Source organism: Canis lupus, chromosome 29 (genome assembly GCF_048164855.1).
Source record: "Canis lupus baileyi chromosome 29, mCanLup2.hap1, whole genome shotgun sequence".
Lineage (NCBI taxonomy): Eukaryota > Metazoa > Chordata > Mammalia > Carnivora > Canidae > Canis > Canis lupus.
Window position 1 is genome coordinate 40,715,342 of NC_132866.1, and position 22,703 is coordinate 40,738,044.

General features: G+C 44.4%; 1 protein-coding gene and 1 long non-coding RNA gene across 11 annotated transcripts in view; one reads left to right on the forward strand and one right to left on the reverse strand.

The window, feature by feature from the left end:
• The window catches only part of WDFY4 (WDFY family member 4), a 285,777-nt gene that overhangs the window by 257,800 nt on the left and 5,274 nt on the right, over positions 1 to 22,703 (reverse strand). For 7 of the 8 annotated variants that reach the window (XR_012020969.1, XR_012020970.1, XR_012020971.1 and 4 more), the window contains exon 2: positions 9,789 to 10,039. Coding sequence is in view for 5 of the 8 variants with exons in the window: in XM_072806363.1 (XP_072662464.1) it covers positions 9,789 to 10,022 (234 nt within the window). In the remaining 3 variants the exon portion in view is untranslated. Of the gene's footprint in view, positions 1 to 9,788; positions 10,040 to 17,288; positions 17,631 to 22,703 lie in introns of those variants that run through there. The other variant, XM_072806361.1, reaches the window with a different exon arrangement.
• Positions 892 to 22,634, forward strand: LOC140621239 (uncharacterized). 3 transcript variants are annotated; one of them, XR_012020972.1, is made up of 4 exons: positions 892 to 1,022; positions 13,255 to 13,461; positions 20,483 to 20,524; positions 20,824 to 22,634. It is a non-coding gene; the product is annotated as an uncharacterized lncRNA (long non-coding RNA). The 3 variants fall into 3 exon arrangements; XR_012020974.1 differs by lacking the exons at positions 20,483 to 20,524; positions 20,824 to 22,634 and adding an exon at positions 17,867 to 18,298; XR_012020973.1 differs by lacking the exons at positions 20,483 to 20,524; positions 20,824 to 22,634 and adding an exon at positions 15,585 to 17,711.

Consider the following 22,703-nt stretch of genomic DNA (forward strand, 5'->3'; position numbering starts at 1 on the left):
TACATCTCACTGATTCTCTGCTATATGCTTCATGCTTCTCAAACCTTGCATAGGTATCTTAGTTTTAGTCATACAATTATTTCCTTTGATAAATTCTAAAGGGTGGGACTGCAAGTTACAAGGGCATGCTTCTTATTTATTTATTTTTTTAGTACTTTGGTGCATAGTACTAACTCATTCCCCAGAAAAAGTTTACCTGAATAGCCTCAGCAAGGGCTCCTTGGGAGAGAACTAGTTTTTCGATACCCATTGAGCATTGTCATGCTTTTTCACCTTAAATGAGGAAACTTATACAGAAGACAAAAGATCTCATCTCATTGCAGTCTTTTGATTACTAAAATATATGAACATTTTTCATGCTTCTTGAATTGCCTGTTTTTACCTTTACCCTATTTCTATTAGGGTTTTCACTATTTTCTTATTTATTTTAAAAAGCTCTTTTACATATTAAAAAAAGTTAATATTTGGTCCATAACACTATTTTGATTTTTTCAAATCTGTCATCTTCTCTTTTAATTTAGTATTATTTGGTTTTACTGTACAGAAATCTGAAATTCACATGAAATGAAACTTCTCAATCTTTTCCTTTGTTTTCTAGCTTTAATTCCAGGCACAGGAAATTCTTTTGAGTCCAAGTAGTTGCTGTCACTTTTAATCTACTTCTCTTTTTTTTAATTCTTTAAAATTCTCTCTTCTCTGTTCTTTGTCTAATTCTATCCTATCTGGTCATCTTTTTGCCTTGGACTTTTTCTTTTATTGTTTAGGATGCTATTTCATAATAGTCACTAATTTTAAAATTCCACATGGTATGCTCGGCCCTTTTCAGAATCCACCCCCCTTCCAGTCTGCTTGTCATTAGAATCTTCCCCTTTGTTCTCCTGTGTGGTCATGGGCAGAGTTTACTAGCCCCAGGATGAGGAGAGCTCTCTCCAGACCAAGCATCAGAGTGGAGTGACTATTCTTGACACAGGACTTGAGTTCCTGGCAACTCCCCCTTGTCAGTCTCTAACCTTCCCAGGAAGGTAAGCTTCTGATCACATTCCTAGCAATTAGTGGCCTCAACAAAATGTACTTTTGCTGGACTGCCATCCACTGCTCCTAATCACCAGCCATATTAAATATATTCTTGCCCAAAGACATGACTGATTTTTTTTAAAGCTGAGGTCTTCAGCTAGAAAAGGTGAGAAATTCATCAAAATTCCAGAGGGAAATGTGTTTCCTTGCTGTAGACACCATATTCATTAAAGAGTACAATTCTTTTAGAAATTTTCTCTGCAGGGATCCCTGGGTGGCTCAGCGGTTTAGCACCTGCCTTCAGCCCAGGGCGTGATCCTGGAGTCCCGGGGTGGAGTCCCACATCAGGCTCCTTGCATGGAGCCTGCTTCTCCCTCTGCCTGTGTCTCTGCCTCTCTCTCTCTCCGTGTCTCTCATGAATAAATAAAATCTTAAAAAAAAAAAAAAAAAAAAAAAAAAGAAGAAGAAGAAGTATTGGGACAGGCATGAAGAATTTTAAAAAAAGAAAAAAAAAGAAATTTTCTCTGCATTAAAAGATGCTACATACAAAAGAAACAAGCCACAGATTGGGAAAAAATATTTGCAATGCAAATGACTATAATCAGGAAAATGCAAATTAAACCCACAATGAGATAGTCATACTTATCAGATTGGTAAAAATGTAAAGCCTGACAATACCAAATGTGGGAAAAGGACCAGGAAACCCTTGTGATGGAGCAGGACTTGCAAAAATCCCTTCAAAGGGTATTTAACCCAATCCACTAAAGTTATAGGGGGACACCCTATGACCCAGCAACTTCCTTCTAGGCATATTCCCTAGGGGAATGCTGGCACGTGTGCACAAGGAGACATGAACAGGAAATATTATGCATCTTATCTGTGATCATGTAACACTGGAAAAACTGAATGTTCATCAATAGTACAATGAATGAATTATAATTTGTGGCATATTTTTTTTTAATTTTTATTTATTTATGATAGTCACAGAGAGAGAGAGAGAGGCAGAGACACAGGCAGAGGGAGAAGCAGGCTCCATGCACCGGGAGCCTGACGTGGGATTCGATCCCGGGTCTCCAGGATCGCGCCCTGGGCCAAAGGCAGGCGCTAAACCACTGCGCCACCCAGGGATCCCAATTTGTGGCATATTTATGTAAAGATACTATATAGAACTAAAGAAATAAAGCTACATGTATCAATATGGATAAACCAAGAAATAGAATGTTGAGTGCAAAAAGTAAGTTGCAAAAGTATACTGCAGTCTGGTCTAGAAAAACCTACATATGTCACAATAATATCACTTAGATTATTAAAATGTATTGATATTATTGTATAACTTGGAAGTATATTGGACATATGTATTTGGATATGCATAATACATATTGTATCCATGTAATATATTCAACTATAAATATAGCTCAACTATATATATGTGTATATATGTATATGCACATATGTATAGGAGGACATATATATACACAAATATATATCTATTTGTACAGGAGGACAGCAAAAGGGGAATGAGTGCTACCTTGCATGCAGAGGTGGCTTCAGTTTATTTGAAATGTTTTATCTCTTCTATATGGGTGGTGAGTACATGGATATCTATGTTGTTTTGAACAAAACTTTGTACCTGAAATACTTTTTTTATTATCTGCCCTATGAATGGACAGAGTTGCCACTTTCCTTTGTAAATAAAAAAGCAGTTCATCAGAACTTTGCTTAAACTACAGACATCTAGGGGCACCTGGGTGACTCAGTCAGTTGGGTGTCTGCCTTCAGCTCAGGTCATGATCCTGGGGTCCCGGGATCGAGCTCCGCTCTCCCTGCTCTATGGAGAGCCTGCCTCTCCCCTGAACCCTACTCACTTGAGCTCTCTCTCACTCTCTCTCTCAAATAGATAAATAAAATATTACAAAAAAAAAAAACTATAGACATGCTAGGTCAATGTTAAATGCTATTGCACATAGTAGACCTTCTACAAATATTCGATAAGTGAACACAGATTATGAAATCTACAACACGGAGACTGATGGCCACATGTATTGCATGCTGGACTTGTGCCAATTGCTGGACCAAGCATTTACATGCATTGTTTCCATTGATCCTTACAACAATCCTTTGAGACCAGTATTGTTATGACTATTCTCACATTCTAGAAACTAAGCCTGAGGCAGTAGAATAAACCTGGAGAATCTGGTAAGCAACAGAGTGAAGAGCTGAGCTACCTCACTCATACCCAAGTAGCATGTGCTCATCTAAGAAATTTACTGCTGCCAACTGGAAACAAGCTATCACCTGGAATCTTGAATCCCGGGAAAGAAAAGATCAGTCATTTTAGCTGGGAATTTCTGATAAGATTATTTCCTCCCCAGGACCAAGAACTCTGTTATGATGTTTTCCTAACAAATTCCTGTGCCTCCTCCCTGCGCTGGCAAACCCCTCAAAGACCAATTTGCAGGCAGTTGACTCAGAAGCATCTAGATCGTCTTAAAGCAGTGGGACTCCTACAGGCCCTCTACAATAAAGTAAATTGGGCCACTGTGTGCTGAACAGTAATTGTACACTCAGCCAGATTCTCCCAAGGCTCACACTCCTTCCTGGGACCGCAATGGGCACTTCTAGAGGCCACGTTAACTCTTTCAGGCCACTGGGGTACTGTCTGACGCACAGAGGCAATCATTTACTGAATGGGACCATAGAGACCCCCAAAGAGTTAAGGCAGCTTCCAAAAGGACCTAATTTTTTCCCAAACTGGGGCTTGCATGCTGGGAGAATATTGCTCAATATTTTTTTTAAATTTTATTTACTCACATTATCTAAGCAGCACCATCGTGCCTGGTGGCTGTCTCTCACATGAAAGCAGAAGAAAACGATGCTGTGGCCTCCAAAGGAAAATGAAGAATAGCAAAAACTCTTGAGGGTATGGGAGGAAACCCCAGTGTTTGAATAACAGAACCCTGCTGGTTTTCAAGGATGGCTGCAATGTTAACTATTTCTTCATTTCCACAGAGTTTGGTGGTTTGATCTTTAAGTGAGCTCAAAACATTTCAGAGACTCTATGTGAATTCTCCCTGCTAGAGTGGCACAGCTGACCCTCTCTGTTGTAAATTTTTTTTAAAAAAGTGATGTATCAAGAGTTTGCTAACACAACAAAAATGTTGTTTCTCTGAGATAGGAATAAACCATGTTGCAGGCCCCACCCTGAGGTTGGGTAGGTCAGGGATAAGAACAGAAGGGTATTTACCTTCACTGTCCCTTCTGAGCACTACGATTGGAAACAATGATTGCTCATCCATATTCTTATATTTAATGTTACTTCTTTCTCATGAGTCCACATGTGGTTTATATGAGAATGACCAGCCACACACAGTCAGTGGCATAAACTCTGCACCACAGGCCGGGCTGTTAGTGTAAGAATACCCGTACTTACCTGTGTACCTGCACATATGCATGCACACACGTGCACAATCACACTCACTGCCAAGTACAATCAAGTTAGTGTTAATTCCAATCCCTTCGCACTAGGAAATGAATTACTCTTCCCCATGTTACCCACTGTTCTGGCTACAGATTACTCTATAACAAACCACCCCAAAACTGAGTGGCTTATTTTTCTCATAGATCTGCAATCTGAGCAGGGCTCAGCAGGGACAGCGTGTCTCTGCTTTACTCAGCTGGGCCAGCTAACAGGGCTAGGGATCCACTTGCAAGGTGGCACGTCCACATGGCTGGCAAGGTGGTGCTGGCTGTCAGTAGCGAGGTCAGGGCCCTCGGTTCTTTTACACATAGGCTTTTACTCAGGGCTGCTTAGGCTTCCTCACGGCATGGCAGGAAATGGCAAGTGACAAGAAGAAAAAGCTGCCAGTCTCTGGAACCCTGGACCTGCAAACATCACTTCTGCCCTATTCTACTCATAAGTCATCACAAATCCATTCAGATCCCAGGGGAGCGGACATGATGCCATGTCTCGAAGAGAGCAGTGTGGGCATCTCAGCATCTTGCATCTACACATCCACAGAGGTCCTCCCACCCCCTACCCAAGGTTGTCTGTCCCAGACAGTGAGGAGTTTTACACTCACTGCCTATCTCACTGCCTGTTTTTTCCTTGAAGTACATATTCTGAGAACAATCTTCAACAACTATATCTATAACTCTAGCTTTCCCTGTGCCCATTATTATCAAATATTTCTGTGCAATGTAAGGACCTAGAGTAGTGCCTTGTCCCCCAGAGCAAACTCAATCAAAGGCCAGCAGGACCTCCCCATGCTTGCTGGGGGAAGGTCTTCTTCTCTTGGTATGACAGCCTATGATAAGAAGGGTTCTAGAAGGACCAAAACCCAAGGTTCATGAAAGTCAACTGATCCTAAAAAAACTTTCTGCACACAAGAAATCATTAGTTCTGTGCTGCTTCCTGTGTGAGGTAATAAAACCAATAAAACCTTGTTCTTGTCTACAACATCATGAAGCTATCCAAATATCACATGTAGAGGGCATTATTTTTGTACCCAAGGGGAACATTGGTACCAACCAGGCAAAGCCATCTGTCCAATGGGTCATAGGATAGGGAAATAAACCAAAGGTGCTCTGTTCTATGAACCCCAGACCTACCCAAGTGAGGAAGCCCCATGGCTAATGACACAGGCCTGGGCAGAATGTGCCAGTTAAGTTCTGCTCTTCACTGACTACTAGGTGACCTTGGCCAAGTTATGCAACATCTCTAAACCTCTCTTTCCTCATTTGCAAGGCTGTGATAAAAGTGACACCCATTTCATGGGATTATTATGAGGGCTTAGAAATGCTAAACAAAACATGTGATTTTGGTTGTTAGAGCTTGGTGAATTTATTAGCTATATTATCAGTGAAAGTGTCCACCTGCCCTGGCTAAGAACCCTACTTGACCTATGGACAAGATCAATGGAGCCTAGTGGGGATGGAGAGCCTGTAATTCTAGATGAGAACTTCTTTTCTGACTCATTCCTCCAGAGCAGTCCCTCACTGCGGTTCCAATGCCCTGAAATTCCATCAGGCTCTTCCTTACTACCAAGATAGTTACCAAAATTTTGCATGCATGGGTTCACTTTTTCATAGCCCTGCAGTTGTTCCTCAATTCAGGAGGCAATGGGGCTGGGATTTGCTACAGAACCAACCAAGCCTATCCCTACTTGCCTCACAGTTAATGTAGAGTTAGGAAAAACATTGTCCTCGGCTGTGAATTTGGAAAAATCAAATATGAGAGAAATCCAAAGAGAATAAAAGTTCTCTGGGAAGAAGATGTTAAAGAAGCAGCTCTGAGGCAGTCTGCCACACAACACAGTGTCTGTTGTCAAATCTCGGGACTCACTAGGTCGAGGCAGGTGGCAGCCACTTGAGGCAGGACACTCACTGCTGTCAACCTACACCTGAGCCCTGATTATACATAAGCTGCTCCTTCCAGAGTGCCTCTGACTGACGCAGGGCCTGGGCCAGAAAGGCAAGATCCCACAACCCAGGGACACAGCCCTTTCCAAGCAGGAGAGGCAATTCAAAATCCCTTGTGTGCATTGTCTTACAACAAAGAATATTCTAGATCATCTTAATATTCCTTGGGCCCAAAGTGAAAAGAGTCAAGTATAGAGAGTTGAGCTCCACCAAAGTAATCTAAGACTCCATTAAAGCACTCAGTTGTCTCAGAGCCCAATGGGGGCACAGTTGCCATGACAACCAGTACATGACTAAAGCTTCAGCATAACTTTTTATTCTTTTAAGATTATTTATTTAGAGAAAGAGAGAGCACAAACAGGAGGGGCAGAGAGAGAGAGATTCTCAAGCAGATTCCGTGCTGAGTATAGAACCTGATGCAGGGCTCAATCTCATGACCCTAAGATTATGACCTGAGCGGAAATCAAGTCAGATGCTTAATCAACTAAGCCACCCAGGCGCCCCTTTGGCATGACTTTTTAAATCCTCATATTTCCAAGGGGGCTCTTTATAGACAACCCTGAAGGACACTGTTTTGTGATTATAAAATTCAGAACAGAGTGGTTTCAAGCTTCAGTTCTTACACAAGGACCTGAATTCCAATGGATGTTCTCAGTCTTCATCTACACTTCAGATTTTGTCTGCACTATACTCAGAAAACAAAACAAAACAAAACAAAACAAAGCAAAACAAAACAAAACAAAACAAAAAAACTCTGACCTTCCCATGTTCCTTTCCACTACCAACTCTTAGTTAAGAAGCCTGAAGGCTCTGACTCTGGTGGGGTTTTATTAGCTGGAATTTAACAGAAGCAATAGGTTTATAGACATGTAGAGCTGAATAAAAGAATACGGATTTTAAGCAATGATAAAAAGCCTATAATATTCTGCTTCTATAGGGCTCATCAGAGGTGAACTCTGGGGATTCAAACCATATCAGATTGTGTCAGCAGTTTGGGGACTTGTGGAAATGGGATCTCAAACCACACACATGCAGTTAGTATCTTGGAGGCTGGTGCAAAGGTAATGGGGACCATATCTGCTCTCCATGTGCTGTAAACTTTACAATCATCATCTTCTCTCACCCTCACAGACTCCCAGCAAAGTGTTATTGATTACATTCTACAGATTAAGAAATCGAGGTTCAGCAATATTTAATAATTTTTTCAAGGATGCACAGCTAATTTGCAATGGAGCTGGGACTTTACACTGGCTCTGTTTGACCCAAAAGCCCATGTGTTCAACAATAGGGCCATTAAGCCTCTAGTTACAAGAGCAGGGCTTGGGAAACATGGACCAATATTGAAGTTCAGTCATAGGAACTGCTTGCTGGCTACATGTGGAGTCACAAGCTCAAATGCCTTCAGGCCAGGTAACATAAATGAGTAGTGTGTGTTGGGTGAAAGATATTAGGGAATGGAGGTCCGGGGTAAACTGAGAAACAGAGACTATCTTCTGTCTAAAAGGGGTGCCCCTAACCATCTCTATCTAATTGTCAGTATTACAACTCCCAAAATTTTCAAGAGAAATCAGAAATCTGATTTTCCATGTGAAAATGTTTCATTTTGAAAAAATGGCCACAAGGTCATGGTTAATACCTACAAGCCAAACAAAACACATTCTGAGTGCTATTTAGTATCCTCCACTCTGAACTAAACTCTCCATGATGGCAAAACCTCTATCTCTCTTCTTAACTCTCATAGCCCGAGGCCCCAGCACAGGGTATAAGAGCTTAATAAATATTTGTTCAATGAATTCTCAAATCAACAATCTAGAAAGGGATGAAGAAGGACCAAGCCCCGATTCTTGAATGAGAGTCCTTTCCACAAAACCAGGGCTGTGCAGATGGGTGGCAATGAGACAATAAAATGGCCAGACCCACACATGCAGGGGAAAGCAAATTTTGGTGAGGAACAGGAGGTTTCTCACATTTTTCCTTCTGTAATACAAAATTGACCTGAGAACTGGGGGAGACTAAACTGCCCTCCAGAATACTAGGGTTGTCAAGGCAGGGAGGGCTAGGAATAAGAAACCTGAGCTGTCTCTCCTAACCTGGTTCTTCTCTTTCAGTACATTCCCTATTTCCTAGTTATTCAATCTGTGAAATGGAATAGATGGGGTATACAAGTATAAAAGATGGAAGAAAATAATGAATTAATGGACAATAAGTTACTTGGCAAATTTTTTTACAGAAGGACATGCCTTCATTATTCAATGCATCCTAGAAATACGATCCCAAAAAGATCCCAATTCTTCTTTGGAAATACTTAAATATTTATGATTAATAAGTTAGGTGAAACAAATCAACAAGAGAGTTTCCCAATGAAAACTTGCCAAAGTCTCCATCTGTCTCAGTCTAGTTTCAAATGTGGAAAGTATCTCCTATTCTCTGTGCTTTTAATGTAGCTATAATGAGTTTTTTAAAATAATAACCCCAAACTAGAATATAAAAAATAGTGAAAGGGAATAAAGGGGAAAGGATAAAAAATGAGTGGGAAATATGAGAAAGGGAGACAGAATATGAAAGACTCCTAACTCTGGGAAACGAACTAGGGGTGGTGGAAGGGGAGGTGGGTGGGGGGTTGGGGTGACTGGGTGACGGGCACTGAGGTGGGCATTTGACGGGATGAGCACTGGGTGTTATTCTATATGTTGGCAAATTGAACACCAATAAAAAATCAATTGATAAAATAAATAAATAAAATAAAATAATAATCCCAAACTAATAATCAAGCAAAAATGAAGTCCTCATAAAAAGATGTGTTTCCAACTCTCCAACTAAACTTTGATATATTCAGCTATAAAGCAAACCTCACCAGCAGGACCTTTGTTCTGAGACAACAAGGGGAATCTATTGTACCCAAACTGTCATCAGCTGCCCCTGGCCAGAATGATAGCTCAGTGAACAGGCTGGGCTTCTCTTAATGCCTGTGGCCGGATTCTCCCAGGCCCCACTGTTGTTATTGTTTGAGGTTACCTGCCATCCCTGCAACCCAGGACACATATTCTCTCCCTAGCACCAGAATATCTGGTCTTTCTCTGGCTCCCACACTGGGATTGCGGTTGAACAATATAATTTTTTTAACTAAAGAGACAATATTACTCAAGAGCCAACTGTCCTTTCCAACTCTTCCTCATCCTGGAGATGAGGCTTGCTTGTCATCCTTATTAAATAGCACAATATTCCCCGCTAAGAAATCCACCAGAGACCACTTGTGATGATATTAAAACCACCGACTCCATGTCCAATCATCCCAGAAGTGTCCCCAGAGCACTGTATCATTTTTGTTTGTTTGTTTCAAAAATAAGAATACTGACCTTTAGGAAGAGTGGGAGAAGATTCAACAGGCTCTGCTGATGTTCAGCTGGGCTCCCATGAGCCAACTGTTGGTATTCCAGAAATTTCCTTTCTAGCATCTCCCAGAGAGCAGTGGGACCAGGAGATTGCTCTCCATGTGGGAAGTCAGGCTGAGCAACATCAGGCTGGCCTTCATTTTTGGAACCTGGATACTCAGCTCTGTCTTCAGCCCTGGAAACGCCTTCCGCCTCCATGCCTCAGCAAAGCAGATCTGAATTTAGAACAAAAAGACAAAAATGTAAAGTCCTGTCACAGCACTTCCTGATGAACCCAGTTGTGGGACAAGGTACTATACTCACTCATTTCAGTTCCTATTGAAGATAGTTCCACTAAGAATCTGAAACTGAACTGACTAAAATAGAAAGACTTCTTTTTTTTTAATTTTTATTTATTTATGATAGTCACACAGAGAGAGAGAGAGAGGCAGAGACACAGGCAGAGGGAGAAGCAGGCTCCATGCACCGGGAGCCCGACGTGGGACTTGATCCCGGGTCTCCAGGATCACGCCCTGGGCCAAAGGCAGGCGCCAAACCCCTGCGCCACCCAGGGATCCCCGAAAGACTTTTTTTTAAAAAGAGATTCTGACTTAGATGTGACTTAGAGTGACAATCTAACATGTGCTGGGCACTCTTCTGGGCTCTTTACACAGACACAGAGAGAAATGGGTATTTTTCTTTTCTTTCCATATAAGGAAGGAAACTGGGGAGAAAAAATGAGTGGGAAATATGAGAAAGGGAAACTGGGGAGGCCAAGGCATACAGGCAGCTAGGCACCAGCTAAAGTGTGAAACTTTAACACCAAAACTTGTTTTTTGTTGTTGTTTTGTTTTGTTTTGTTTTGTTTATTACCTGCTGCTGTTCCTCCTTTTAAAGGCCAACTAAGGGATGCCCGGGTGGCTCAGTGGTTGAGCGTCTGCCTTCGGCTCAGAGCATGATCCTGGGGTCCTGGGATCGAGTTCTGCATTGGGTTCCCTGCAAGGAGCCTGCTTCTCCCTCTGCCTGTGTCTCTGCCTCTCTCTCTCTGTGTCTCCCATGAATAAATAAATAAAATCTTTAAAAAATAAAAAATAAAAGGCTGACTAAGTAGAAGGGATATGTGCAAATGTCACCAATATTTGTACAGGGCAACTGTCACCAATATTTATACAGGCATGTAATTCTATATCTTCAACAGTAACTTCCTTCCTTGTGCCACATGAGTCTAAAAGGATAAAGGTTCTTCACTCTCAGCATTATTTTGTTCACATTCCATATTTTTAGGGAACTTTGTCTTCAAAAGGACTCTTTAAACCCCATGCTAACTTAAAGAGTTCATTTATTAGCATATACAGGTGTGATTTGTGCAAGGGGCAGATCTTGTGTCAGTAGGTATGAAGACAAGAACTTATATGATAAAAACAGCCAAAGACCAATTTGCCAGATAGGTAACCTCAAGAAGATGCCTTTATTTGTGTCCTTGACTTTTCAATTGTCCTAGTCTTCAGTGGAGTCGCAACTAACTCACAGCACAACAAAGATTTGTTTGTTGCATGCCAGGAGTACAGGAAACTCCACATGCGGGCCAGAATACCCAGGCTTCCTGCAAGAAGCCCTCTCCAAACACAGTGTCATCCTAGAGTCCATCCAGTGACCAACAACTACTAATCATGGGGTAGCAACAGTGGGATGGGCCCACAAAGATGTGTCCACCAGTGTTCTGCTCTGGGCTACAGCAGCAGAGGGAATATGTCAGACTTTATTTTTAGCCCAGCACACACCCCCTGCAGGCTAGAATGGAAGTGAACTAAGGGTCATGTGGCCAGAGCGACCATCCCTCTTTGAAACATTCTCACCCTTTACATACACAACTCCATGAGTCCCTAACACTTCTTTGAACACACGTGTTTATTACACTCAAACTTCATTTTCTTATTACAAAAGCCATGTTAGTTCAGGGTCAAAATAGGAAAGAGCAGAGTATTAGGTATCAAGTATCAAGTATTAAAACAAAAAAACCAAACAGCCTTGAAAATTCCCTGAGTAGACAGAGCCAGTTTAGCCATATAAGCAAAGCTTAATTTAACTTAGTTTTGCAAAACTAACTTGACCTTAGTGGTTTCTTGCTTACACATCTGAAAATCAGAAGCAAAACTTAAATTGTTTTCCAAGATTGATATAAGGCAACTGCTGACCAACTGCCTGTGATTTAGGAAATTCTAACATTATAACCAATCACTGTGAAGAATAAAGTCACTGCTTTCTTACTCTGTAAGCTCCTTCATAACAATACACCCCAGAGTCTCATTCCATGTTTCGGGTTGAGTGCTCCCACTTCACAAACTGTCTTTCTTAGTGTATGCACAATCAATTTTCACTAATTACTATTTCAGTGATACACATTGGTTTTACTTTGGCTATTTCTGAGCCTTTGACACTAGCTTGCCTAAACCCAGGAAAATGACTGTTGGTATTCCAGCTTTTATCTATGAATATGTTATTTAATAAAAAACATACTCCTTATATTGTTAAAGCAAACTTTTTTTTTTTAATTTATTTTATGATAGTCACACAGGGAGAGAGAGAGAGAGGCAGAGACACAGGCAAGGGAGAAGCAGGCTCCATGCACCGGGAGCCCGATGTGGGATTCGATCCCGGGTCTCCAGGATCGCGCCCTGGGCCAAAGACAGGCGCCAAACCGCTGCGCCACCCAGGGATCCCAAAAGCAAACTTTTTGTTTATACTTTTGTTTTTGATGGTTGGTTGGCTGGGGCTTGGTAGGATTTTTGTTTCCTTAATTGGGTTGATCCTCAGGGGTAGGCAGTGGGATGCCTCACATCCCAGCACAGTCTTCCCTGACCTGGACCAGGCTTCTGTCTGGCTTTATTGGTTTATTCAGTTATTCTTTTGACCCTCCATTCCCCTCTCTTTCCCTTCTTCCCCACCAGACCCATGGGCTGGATCTGCCCATACCACCTGCCTAACAACATGGGGCACAGGTAACACGATTTCTGAATACAGGTATTTTGAGTTCCCCAAATGACCTTCTGCATCTTTTCCACAGCTCACTTTGTCACTCAGCCTTAGGCCTTCAGATCTACCAGTGTGGCTCTGTGTTTGTCAGCTTCATTTCTTCTAACCTCTGCCCCATGTTAAACAGTTGGACACATGGGCAGCTCGGGTGGCTCAGTGGTTTAGCGCTGCCTTCAGCCCAGGGCCTAATCCTGGAGACCCAGGATCGAGTCCCATGTTGGGCTCCCTGCATGGAGCCTGCTTCTCCCTCTGCCTGTGTCTCTGCCTCTCTCTCTCTCTTATGAATAAATAAAAAATAAAAATCTTTAAAAAAAAAAGTGGACACATGCCTATTTGACTTGTTGACTTTGCAGTCACAGACAGATTGTGCATGACTTCCTGTACTGCACTCAGTTTTGTTCTGGACATTCCCATGCAGGTCCCTTCACAAGGCTGCACGTGACTGGCTCTGGCAATGGACTTGGGAGCAAGAGTGATGAGTCAAGTGTATATATAAACCTGCTTACTTAGACTGAGTACCACCAACTAAGATGTGTCCAGAAAGCTGGCACCAGATGACATTTTGCCCACAGGCTCTTCCACCAGCTCACCAATTACCCAACCCTCTAACGTCTGCCAATCTGATGTAAGTAAAGTGATCTTTCATTGTCATTTTAATTTGCATTTCTCTAATGAGACTGAGCATCACAGATGACTCTTAACTATTTGCTGTTCCTTTTCTGCGAACTCACTATTCATAACCTTCGCTTATTTTTCCTTGCCCGTCTTTCTCTTTTTGCTTTGAAGGAGTATATTCTAGAAACTTGTCCCTCATTGGTTCTAAAAAATCACAAATATCTTCTCTCAACCCATTTTTCTCATTAATTCATGACTTTTTTGTACAAAAAAGTATCATGAATATTTTTCATGTCACATCTTCAATTTGAATGGCTTCTGGTGACTGTAGAGCCATGTTGATTGTTCATTTAATTAATCCCCCACACATAGGTATGTAAGTAGTTTCAAATTATTCACTACTATAAATAATACTATAATGATAGGTCTTGTGTCTAAGTCTTTGCATATATCTACTATTAAATAATAGATTGTAATACATTCTTAAATTCCTACAATGGAAATAGCTGGATCTTAACACAATTTCCAAATCTCTTCTCCTTAAATATTGCATCAATGTATAGCCTTCTGACCAAGAATGCACAACACTTCACACTTCCTTATCATTTTTTAATTCTTGCTTACTTGGTAGGTTAAAAAGCAATGGTATTTCTGTTGCATATCACCACATACCTTGCTGTACTGTGTGTCTGTCTGCTGCTCAGTCTCCTTCAGGGATCCCTGCAGTGATTTTCTGGGGTCAGACAGCAAGCGTTCTCGTTTCATGAGCTCCCTGTAGGAGACCTCAGCTACTCCCCTGAGAGCTACATATCTGCTGAATGAATGTTAGCTCCATGAAGGAAGACAGTGTACCTATTTTAGTAGTTGGTACTGCATAGATGCTTAATGAAATGTTACTGTGTAAATGGATGAATGAGTGAATGAATGAACCTATATACTGATGGCACTCAAACCTCTCTCTCTGTAGTCCAGATTCTTCTTGTAAACAAATTCTTTTCTCTCACTTCAAGATCTCTACTTGGGTTTCCCCCAGACTCTGCCAATTCCTATGTCCCAACCAAACCACTATCTCCATCACCAGTAGAACCAGCGCCAGGTCCAGCATGGACATCCCAATGTACAGGATGGCTGTTAGAGCCAAGCTAAGTGTTGCCTCCAGCACATAAAAGTCATTTTGTAGCCACACTTAAAATAACATGTGATATTCAATAACATGCTTCTGTGGGCCTGAAGTCACGCCACATTTTCAGACTAAGTAGGTGAGATTAAAAAGTGCCTGGGGAAAGTGGCTGGAGATCTACGGGGAACATCAGAAATCACCTTAGATTTCCTCTGAAATTAAGAAGCCGTATTTACTGAAGTGAAACGTTTGAATCACGTTCTCCTGAACACAGTGCTCACTTTGGCAGCATATATATATGTTCTCCTGAACAGAGATGTTTTCAAAACAAGAATTTCTAACAAATGAGGATCCATGAAATCCCATGAAGAAGTTGTCTAACTCAATTGTCGGGCTGTGGCCATCCTCCCTCCTGGTCCTGCCCATTACCCTAGACTTACGTCAGTTTTATTTATAAGAGGAAGGTAACAAGGAGTAACTAACATCTCAGGGCTACATGACAAATGGCAAGAAGCAATCGTTCTTATCCAGGAACCTGCCCACTCATGCAGCCACCAAGTAGAAAGGAGCATCAGGCCTAGGATAGGAGTCACAGGACAGGGGCCCAGTTCCAGCTGGGCTGCTCTGATGCCTTAATCAAGTTACTTGCCCTCTGACACTAAATTTCTCCTCATTGAAATGGCCTTGGTGATCTCAGCTCTACCCTCCAGCCTTTATGCACTGACCACAGAAGAGATGTGGGACAGTGAGTCAGTGCAGAATGGCTAGAAAGGTACCAGAGTGGGTCAAGAGCTTTGGTTGTGTGTGGTGGGTGGGTGCAGAGGAGATGTTCCCTGTCTGTGTATATGTGCAGGGAACTAGATAATGAGTCTGCAGTGACAGTACAGGGAGGGATCCCCAGGAGTGGCTATGTGGGTCTCCAGAGATGGGTATCATTGTCTATCCTTACTCCTACCCCACCAACCCTGCATAAATCCTTAGCATCACTAGAACTCTGTTTTGTGATGTGTCAGAAGCAGAGCACCCAAGACATCCAGCTTGCAGCTGTGCACTGGAGGATTACATCTGGAGCCTGGAGAATCAGCTGCGTTGCTGATCGGTGGATTGCTAAACCAACCGTCTATTGACTGTTTCATCCTTGACTCTGTGGAGTGATTTACCAAGTAAAATCTCGGGATATAAGATGTGACTTAGCAGCCCCTGGAGCTAATGTGCCAAGAAGCTACTCTGGGGGAAATGGAGCAGGAAGGTTTATGGAGTCGTGTCCAACAGGGCAGGTCTAAGGGGAGCCTGGGACTCAGTGCCTTCTGTAGAGAAGCTCAGACCTGGTGACAAAGAGCTGCTCTAGTATGATTCAAGATAGAAGTCCTCCCCCTGTTTCTCATCAGCATATGTGACTCTTCCCACATCTGGGTTGTACAGAGGCATACCCGTTTACCATCTATGTCACAGGCATTTGGCCCCACGCCCTAGAGCTGAGGAAGACTCTCAACCAGATAATACAGAACAAAACAGCAACTTCCCATGCATGGCTATAAGTGATCTGTTTTCCTTTCCATTAAAAAAATCAGTTCCTCGCCACATATCAGCAGATCCAAACTCTCATGGTTCTGTGTCAGCAAGGACCTGGCCTCAACCTAGAGCTCTCAGAAAAAAAATAACAAAGCCATTCTTATCCCAAACACATGGGCAAGGTGGGGCCTCGCTTCCTCTTCTCCACCATTTCCTGCTAACAGGAGAGCTTACAACTTAAAAGTCAGTTGAGCTGTTGTAGGAAAAGTTATAGCAATATGGATTCTCTGTTCACCTCACAGCCTACTGTAGTGAATCAGAAGCCCTGAGGCAGATAATTAATGGGCTGTAGATTCAGACCACAATGAGAGTACCGGGATATATCTATTAGAATGTCTTTAAAACAAACAAACAAACACAAACCGTTAAGTGTTGGCAAGGATGCATGGACACCACAGCTCTCACCCCAACTGATGGGAATGCAAGTAGTATAGCCATTTTGGAAAGCAGCATGGTGATTTTTTGAGAAAGTTAAACATATACTTACCCAGCAATTATGCTCCTGGGAGTTTACCCTAGAGTACTAAAAACTTAAATTCATACAAAAACCTATATGCAAATGTTTATAGTAGATCTAATCATAGCTGTCCAAACCTGGAAAAACCTAAATGTCCCTCAAAGGGTGAAGCGATAAACCAACTCAGGTAGGTATATCCGTACAATGGGATGTTCCCCATGGTAAAAAAGAACACACTACTGATCCACAAAACAACCTGATGGACCCCAAAGGTCTTATACTGAGTGACAGTAGCCAGTCTCAAAAGGCTACATACTATGTTATCCCATTCCCATGACATTCTGGAAAAGGCAAAATTATAGGAACAGAAACTACATCAGTGGCACGTGCACCTGTGTGGTGCGACATGGGCAGGAGACAGAGATATTACCATTCCTTTGCTTCTGCCTCTGCTGGTTTCCAGGGGCTCCATGCTGCAGGCCCCCAAACCAACCACAGGCCTCTGAACATGGAACACATGACCTCCTTCCTTGTCTGCCCTGCCCCGGGGCCATACAGCCTATGCATTCACGATGGCCACAACCCCAACCTACACTGGCTTCCCTCTATCCCTCAGAAAGCCCTATCCACAGACGCTCCCTCCACCTCCCACTTCCATCTTCTCATATCGCCACCTCTCACACCTCACCTGACCATCAGGGTGATTACCAGTTGTCCATGAAGGAGCAAAGGAAGAAGCGACAGAGCTTTGTTACAACAGCAGCAGGTGCTCCCTGGGGCCCAAGATTCCCTGCTGGGTCTGCTTCAAGCTCCCGAATAGCCGATGTTCAAGAGAGAACTCTGGTCTCCCCCAGAGCTCAAAAGCGTGGCTGTGCTAGATAACACCCCACAGAACCCCCTGCCAGGGGCAGCCTGGGTGGCTCAGCGGTTTGGTGCCGCCTTCAGCCCAGGGTACTGATCCTGAGAGCCCAGGGTCGAGTCCCACATCGGGCTCCCTGCATGGAGCCTGCTTCTCCCTCTGCCTGTGTCTGTGCCTCTCTCTCTCTCTCTCTCTCTCTCTCTCTCTCTGTGTCTCTCATGAATAAATAAAATCTTTAAAAAAAAAAAAAAAGAACCCCCTGCCAGACAACCCTTCTTATGTACCTTGAATTTATCAGCAGGTACCACGTGGCACCCACAGCATGGGGCTGTACCTTCTTAGGAACAAGGAGGAGCCAGATTTGGGGTTGTGGGTAAAAGATACACCCCCTCTACCTGTCTCTGCAGCTTAGAACCAACTGGACAAGGACCAGACATGCCCCTATGGACAAATGACCCCAAGAGAAAGAGGTTGTCGGTAACATGGGGAAATGGAAGGCCCTGCCTCTTCCTGTTCCACGGAGGCTGCGGCTCAAAAGAGGTTTCACTAGCATCCTGACCTGATCTGCACCAACCAGGACCAGCTCAAGTACAGGAACAGGACCATGCCTCAGTCTGGGAACGGTACCTCTGAGTCGGGCTATATGGCACGCTTGATTCCCTAGTACGATGACTCATACCACCCTAAACCTGGACTTTTGGGTGGGACCTGTCTCACTGGATCCCTACCCAGCCCCAAGGGCAGACCCAGAGCAGCATCAGACAGATCAGATTCAAGTCCTAGCTCTACCTCTCCCTAACTTTCTGCCTTAGCGACTTACGGTCTCTGAGCCTCAAAGCCCACACCTATAAAATGGGAACGGTATCTTCTCACAAGGCTGTGCAAAGAATTAAGCAAGTAAATATATGTGAGAGTACTTCCAGTAGAATCTAGATGTCCACGGAGGGCCTGTCCCTCTTGCCCTGTGGCTCACAGGCACCACATCAGCCACCACACGTGCCCTACCATACTCGGCTCCCATAGTGTATGTTGCTCCCTCGAGGCTCCTAAAATCTGCCTGCACTTCCCAGAGGAGCCTAAGCCCAGATAAACCTCCGTGGGTGTGCTTTGGGGCCTCGGACTTTTTAGGGTCCAGCCCTGCTGCCAGGGCAAGCTGCCCTCACCCTAGACCTGGCTTCTCTTCTGTAGCAGCCCCCTCCTGGCCTGTCTGCCAAGTGTGTCTGATCTCAGATTTTCTCACAAGGAGGCACTAGTTTGAATGGACAGCAGGATTACTAAAGGGATTCAATTAAGGCTTTGTACCTATGTCCTGGAGGCCACAGAGACAAAGCTAGAGGTGGGAGTTGGCCATCTCGAAGATAAAAGAGGGAACCAGGAGCAGGAGTGCTATTCCCAAGAGTCCCCAAGAGCCGGCTCCAGGGCAAGTACAGAGGATGCACAGGGGGACCCCTCCTGTGGCGAGCATTCCTGCAGACAATGGCTGAGGGGATAGAGGAACAAGTGTGCTGGAGATTCCCTGAGAGCCTTGACACCCAGGTCCAGTGCAAGGACCAACAGCCAGCCACCTCCCCACCTCCTCCATCAGCCAAGGACTGAGAGTGCCCACAGGCAGAGAACAGCAGCACTGGGGCCCTACGCCCTGCCCCAGATGACTCGGTTATTTCCAGAAGTTGAGGAATCCCCCTCCCAAAGACTAAGACGGGGACTCTAACAGGAACTGGGCAGCTTGAACCTGCCACGACCCCCGTAACTTCCTTTTCTGATTCCAGTCCAAGCAGCCCTGGTTAGCACACACCTCTGCAGTTTTTGCAACAGCAAGAGTATAGGAACTCGCAGTGTCCTCCTGCAGGAGGGTGCCTAGTTTTATACCTCAGTATGCGCACTGGCTTCCACATTGCTGAAAATAGCCAGGGAGTAGTCCCCCTGGTCAGACCCTCAAAGCTTAGCCGCAACTGAGCTGTCACTGACTGCACAAAGACGTGGACTGGTGATAGCAGCACGAGTAACAAGAGGCCCAGCGCCCATCACTGGCAGCCATTCCAGGGTAGGAGCTGAGCTGTGGCCTGCACTCCCCTGGAACAGAAGTGCTGCCTCAGGGCCAGTACTGGATGAGCAGCTATGGGCAGTCATCAGTGTTCTCTCATCTCAGGAAACTTGTGAGGTGGATATTACTATTCCCATGACACGGATAGGGAAAGCAAGACTCAGAGACACTGACATTCAGGGAGCATAGGTGACTTATCTGAAATCAAAGTGCTAGCAAGCATCAGAATCAAGGACAAAGCCAGACTTTTCTGACCTCAAAGCCCTTCACCCCTTTCCAGCAGTCCAAGTTGGCCTGACACAGTCCTCAACAGTAAGAATATCTCTTGAGGACCCCTGGAAACTTGTTGCCAGTGGCACCACAGGGACTTTCCCTGGCTGGACTTGCAAAGGCGGCGCTGATCCCTGGCCAAGGGTGGTCCTGTGCTGGCCGGGTCTGCCATGTCGCCCCAGCTCACCCTGCAAGCAAGCTGGCCCAGAACAGAGCACTGTGATCTCACCATCCCCACAGGCAAGCACTGATCTCTGGGAACCACAGAGGCCAAGGATTCATGAGCCCGGGCATGAGGTGGGTACTAGCCGGGCAGCCGCTTCTGGGCTGCCACCAGTAGCACACCCAGCATGGAACACTTGGCCACCAGGCTAAGCCACCAGAACCATGGCTCTGTACAGCTTTCTCTGTGTGGTGGGCCACCTGATTATCAAACATTTAAGTAGCAAAATTGCCACTGGTCCACACCTGGGACTTGGAAGCTGACCCTCAGGGGTGCAGGTGACTCACTTCCCACCTATAACACCAGATGCCTTAAGGGTATGTCTACCAATGACGGTTTACTTTTCAAATTAGCTTCATGTGCAGAGCCTTCACATTTCTCTTCTGACACCCAGTTGTGCGTTTTACGGGAATGAGTCTCCTACAGGCTAGTGAATTTCTGGATGTGTCAGAGATATTTTCTTACCCAGACCTAATCCTTCTACAGGAAATGGGAGAATGGCACTGAGAAGGATCAAAAGGAGTCAAGGTGAGCCCACTGCTGCCTCATCTGTTCCCCAGCCTTGCCCAGCAGGCCTTTCCTCCTCCAGTCTCCCCCCTGGCCCCCACAGACCCCACAGTGGCAGGCTATGGAACATAGCTCCATCATGTCATTCCCTTGCTCAAATGTCTTTGGTGGCTCCCCATGTTCTCAAAGAGCACTCCCAAGCTCTTGGCCCTCAGTGATATGGCCCAGCCTTCTTCTTTACCTAACTTCCCACTGTACCCCCAATGGGGTCTGGCCCAATGAACTGTTCACTCATAATCTGATCCTTTGCCTTCATTTAGAATGCTCTCCCTGGGATGCCCCTCCTACAGCCCCACATAACACAACCCAGCCACCTTCCAAACACAGCTCCTAGCTGCCTCCTTGGCCACAGATCCTTCATGTTCCAACCAAGAAAGTCAAACTTCCAAACTCCAGCCACCACTGAGCCATTCCGTGATGAGAAAGTCAGCACCAGCACTTGATGAAGCAGGAGAGCAAGGTTCTTACCTCACAGAGTCAAAGAATGAATTCACAGACAAAGGGGAGTGAGCAAAGCAAAGAGATTTTATTAAGCAAGGACACAGAAGAAGCTCTTAGGAATGACAGGGGACCCAACCAAGGGCTTTTATGGTTGGTCTTTTGTTGAAAACTGACCAGGGAACTTAAATCTTTTTAACATCTCTACCCCCTGATAACACCATTAAGTAAGGACTGGTGATAACATCTTGAATGACTTACTTCTTCTTTTGGGTCTGGTCATTCTTTGTGGGCACAACGTGACTGCCAGAAAGGACCCCACTTCTGACGTCCAGGGCAGAGTGCTCTGGTTTGTTCTCTTATCTCTGGTTTCATTAGGACTCAGCATTTCTGGGATTTTTGGTGAACCTGATCACATAGCCCCCTAAGCAAGCCCTGTCACACAGTCCCCTAGCTATCCCTCCCTACCCAGCCCCACCTGTCCCTTACTCAATGATAGCACCTTCCAGTCTTCAATCCTCCATGCATACTATCAGCTCCCACTGAGTAATTACACTCACGTGTTCAGGGTTATGATCACCTCTAGGTGCAAGTGAAAGGGGGAGCCTGGTTGTGAAAGCCCCTTGTGTCCGGATGCAGTGTGAGAAGTCAAGCAGAATAAAAGTGAGCACTTTGGAATTCCCAAATCTATCCACACCTGCTGCCTGTAGTAACTGTGGTACCTGTCACTTTCTTCCTTGTGTGATCGTTATTCATGAATACACCTTATCTTTCTCTTTCTGTATTTCCTCAATCCTAAGTTTCTATCAATTATAAAATGACACAATTATTTAATTATATGGGGGAAGGGGATCATCACATTAAATGCACATGTCAATATTGATATTATTCAGACACTTCAAATTGTGTGAGGGAAGAAGAAATTCTTGGAATCAAGGTGGTGTTTTAGGTGGGAGATTCTGAGAGAGATCCCTTCCAGTACGGGAAGCAGTGGAATCCCTGGGGGGGGGATGGGGGGTACCTGCCGCCCCCCTCCCATTAATTTACATAATTCAATGTTTCCTGGAGGCAGGTATATGAAAGCAAGAACTAAAATTTACAAGACTGCGTTCTGATCGCAGAGTATTACCCCTGCTTTGTTTGGTTTTTGTTCTCTTTTGAATATCTGGACTTTTGCCCACCCTGATTCTCCTGGTTCTTTAGTCACCCTTCCCTTTGTACTAAGACCATGGCAGTCCCTCCCCACCTCCACAACTGCACCCCCCACCCCCACCCCCTGCAGCTGTTCACATGAGCTGGATACACCGCAGAAGGTGAGAGCCTCACGCACCTGTGGAGGAAGTGGACAACCTCCCCAACCCCACTCCGGTAAAGGGGTGCTCTGCATTCTCTGGGCAGACACACAGAGGAGCTCCAGGATCATTGGACCCTGCTTTAGTATCATCCATCACCCAACCAGCCACCCCTTGCTCATGGATCTGGTCCACAGCCAAACAGGGGGAGGAGGAAGGCTGTGGGTTCATCATAGCATTCTTCACCCTCATTAACTCCTGATATGCTCAGACCAACCTCCCTGACACAGTTTCTTCCTGCGTACATCTGTATTCACCTGTGCCTGTATATCTCTTTTTATTTTGTGCCTGTCCTTTAAAAAACAGTATTGGAGTGCTACTTGGGCGATTTTATTGTTACTATCTTGTTA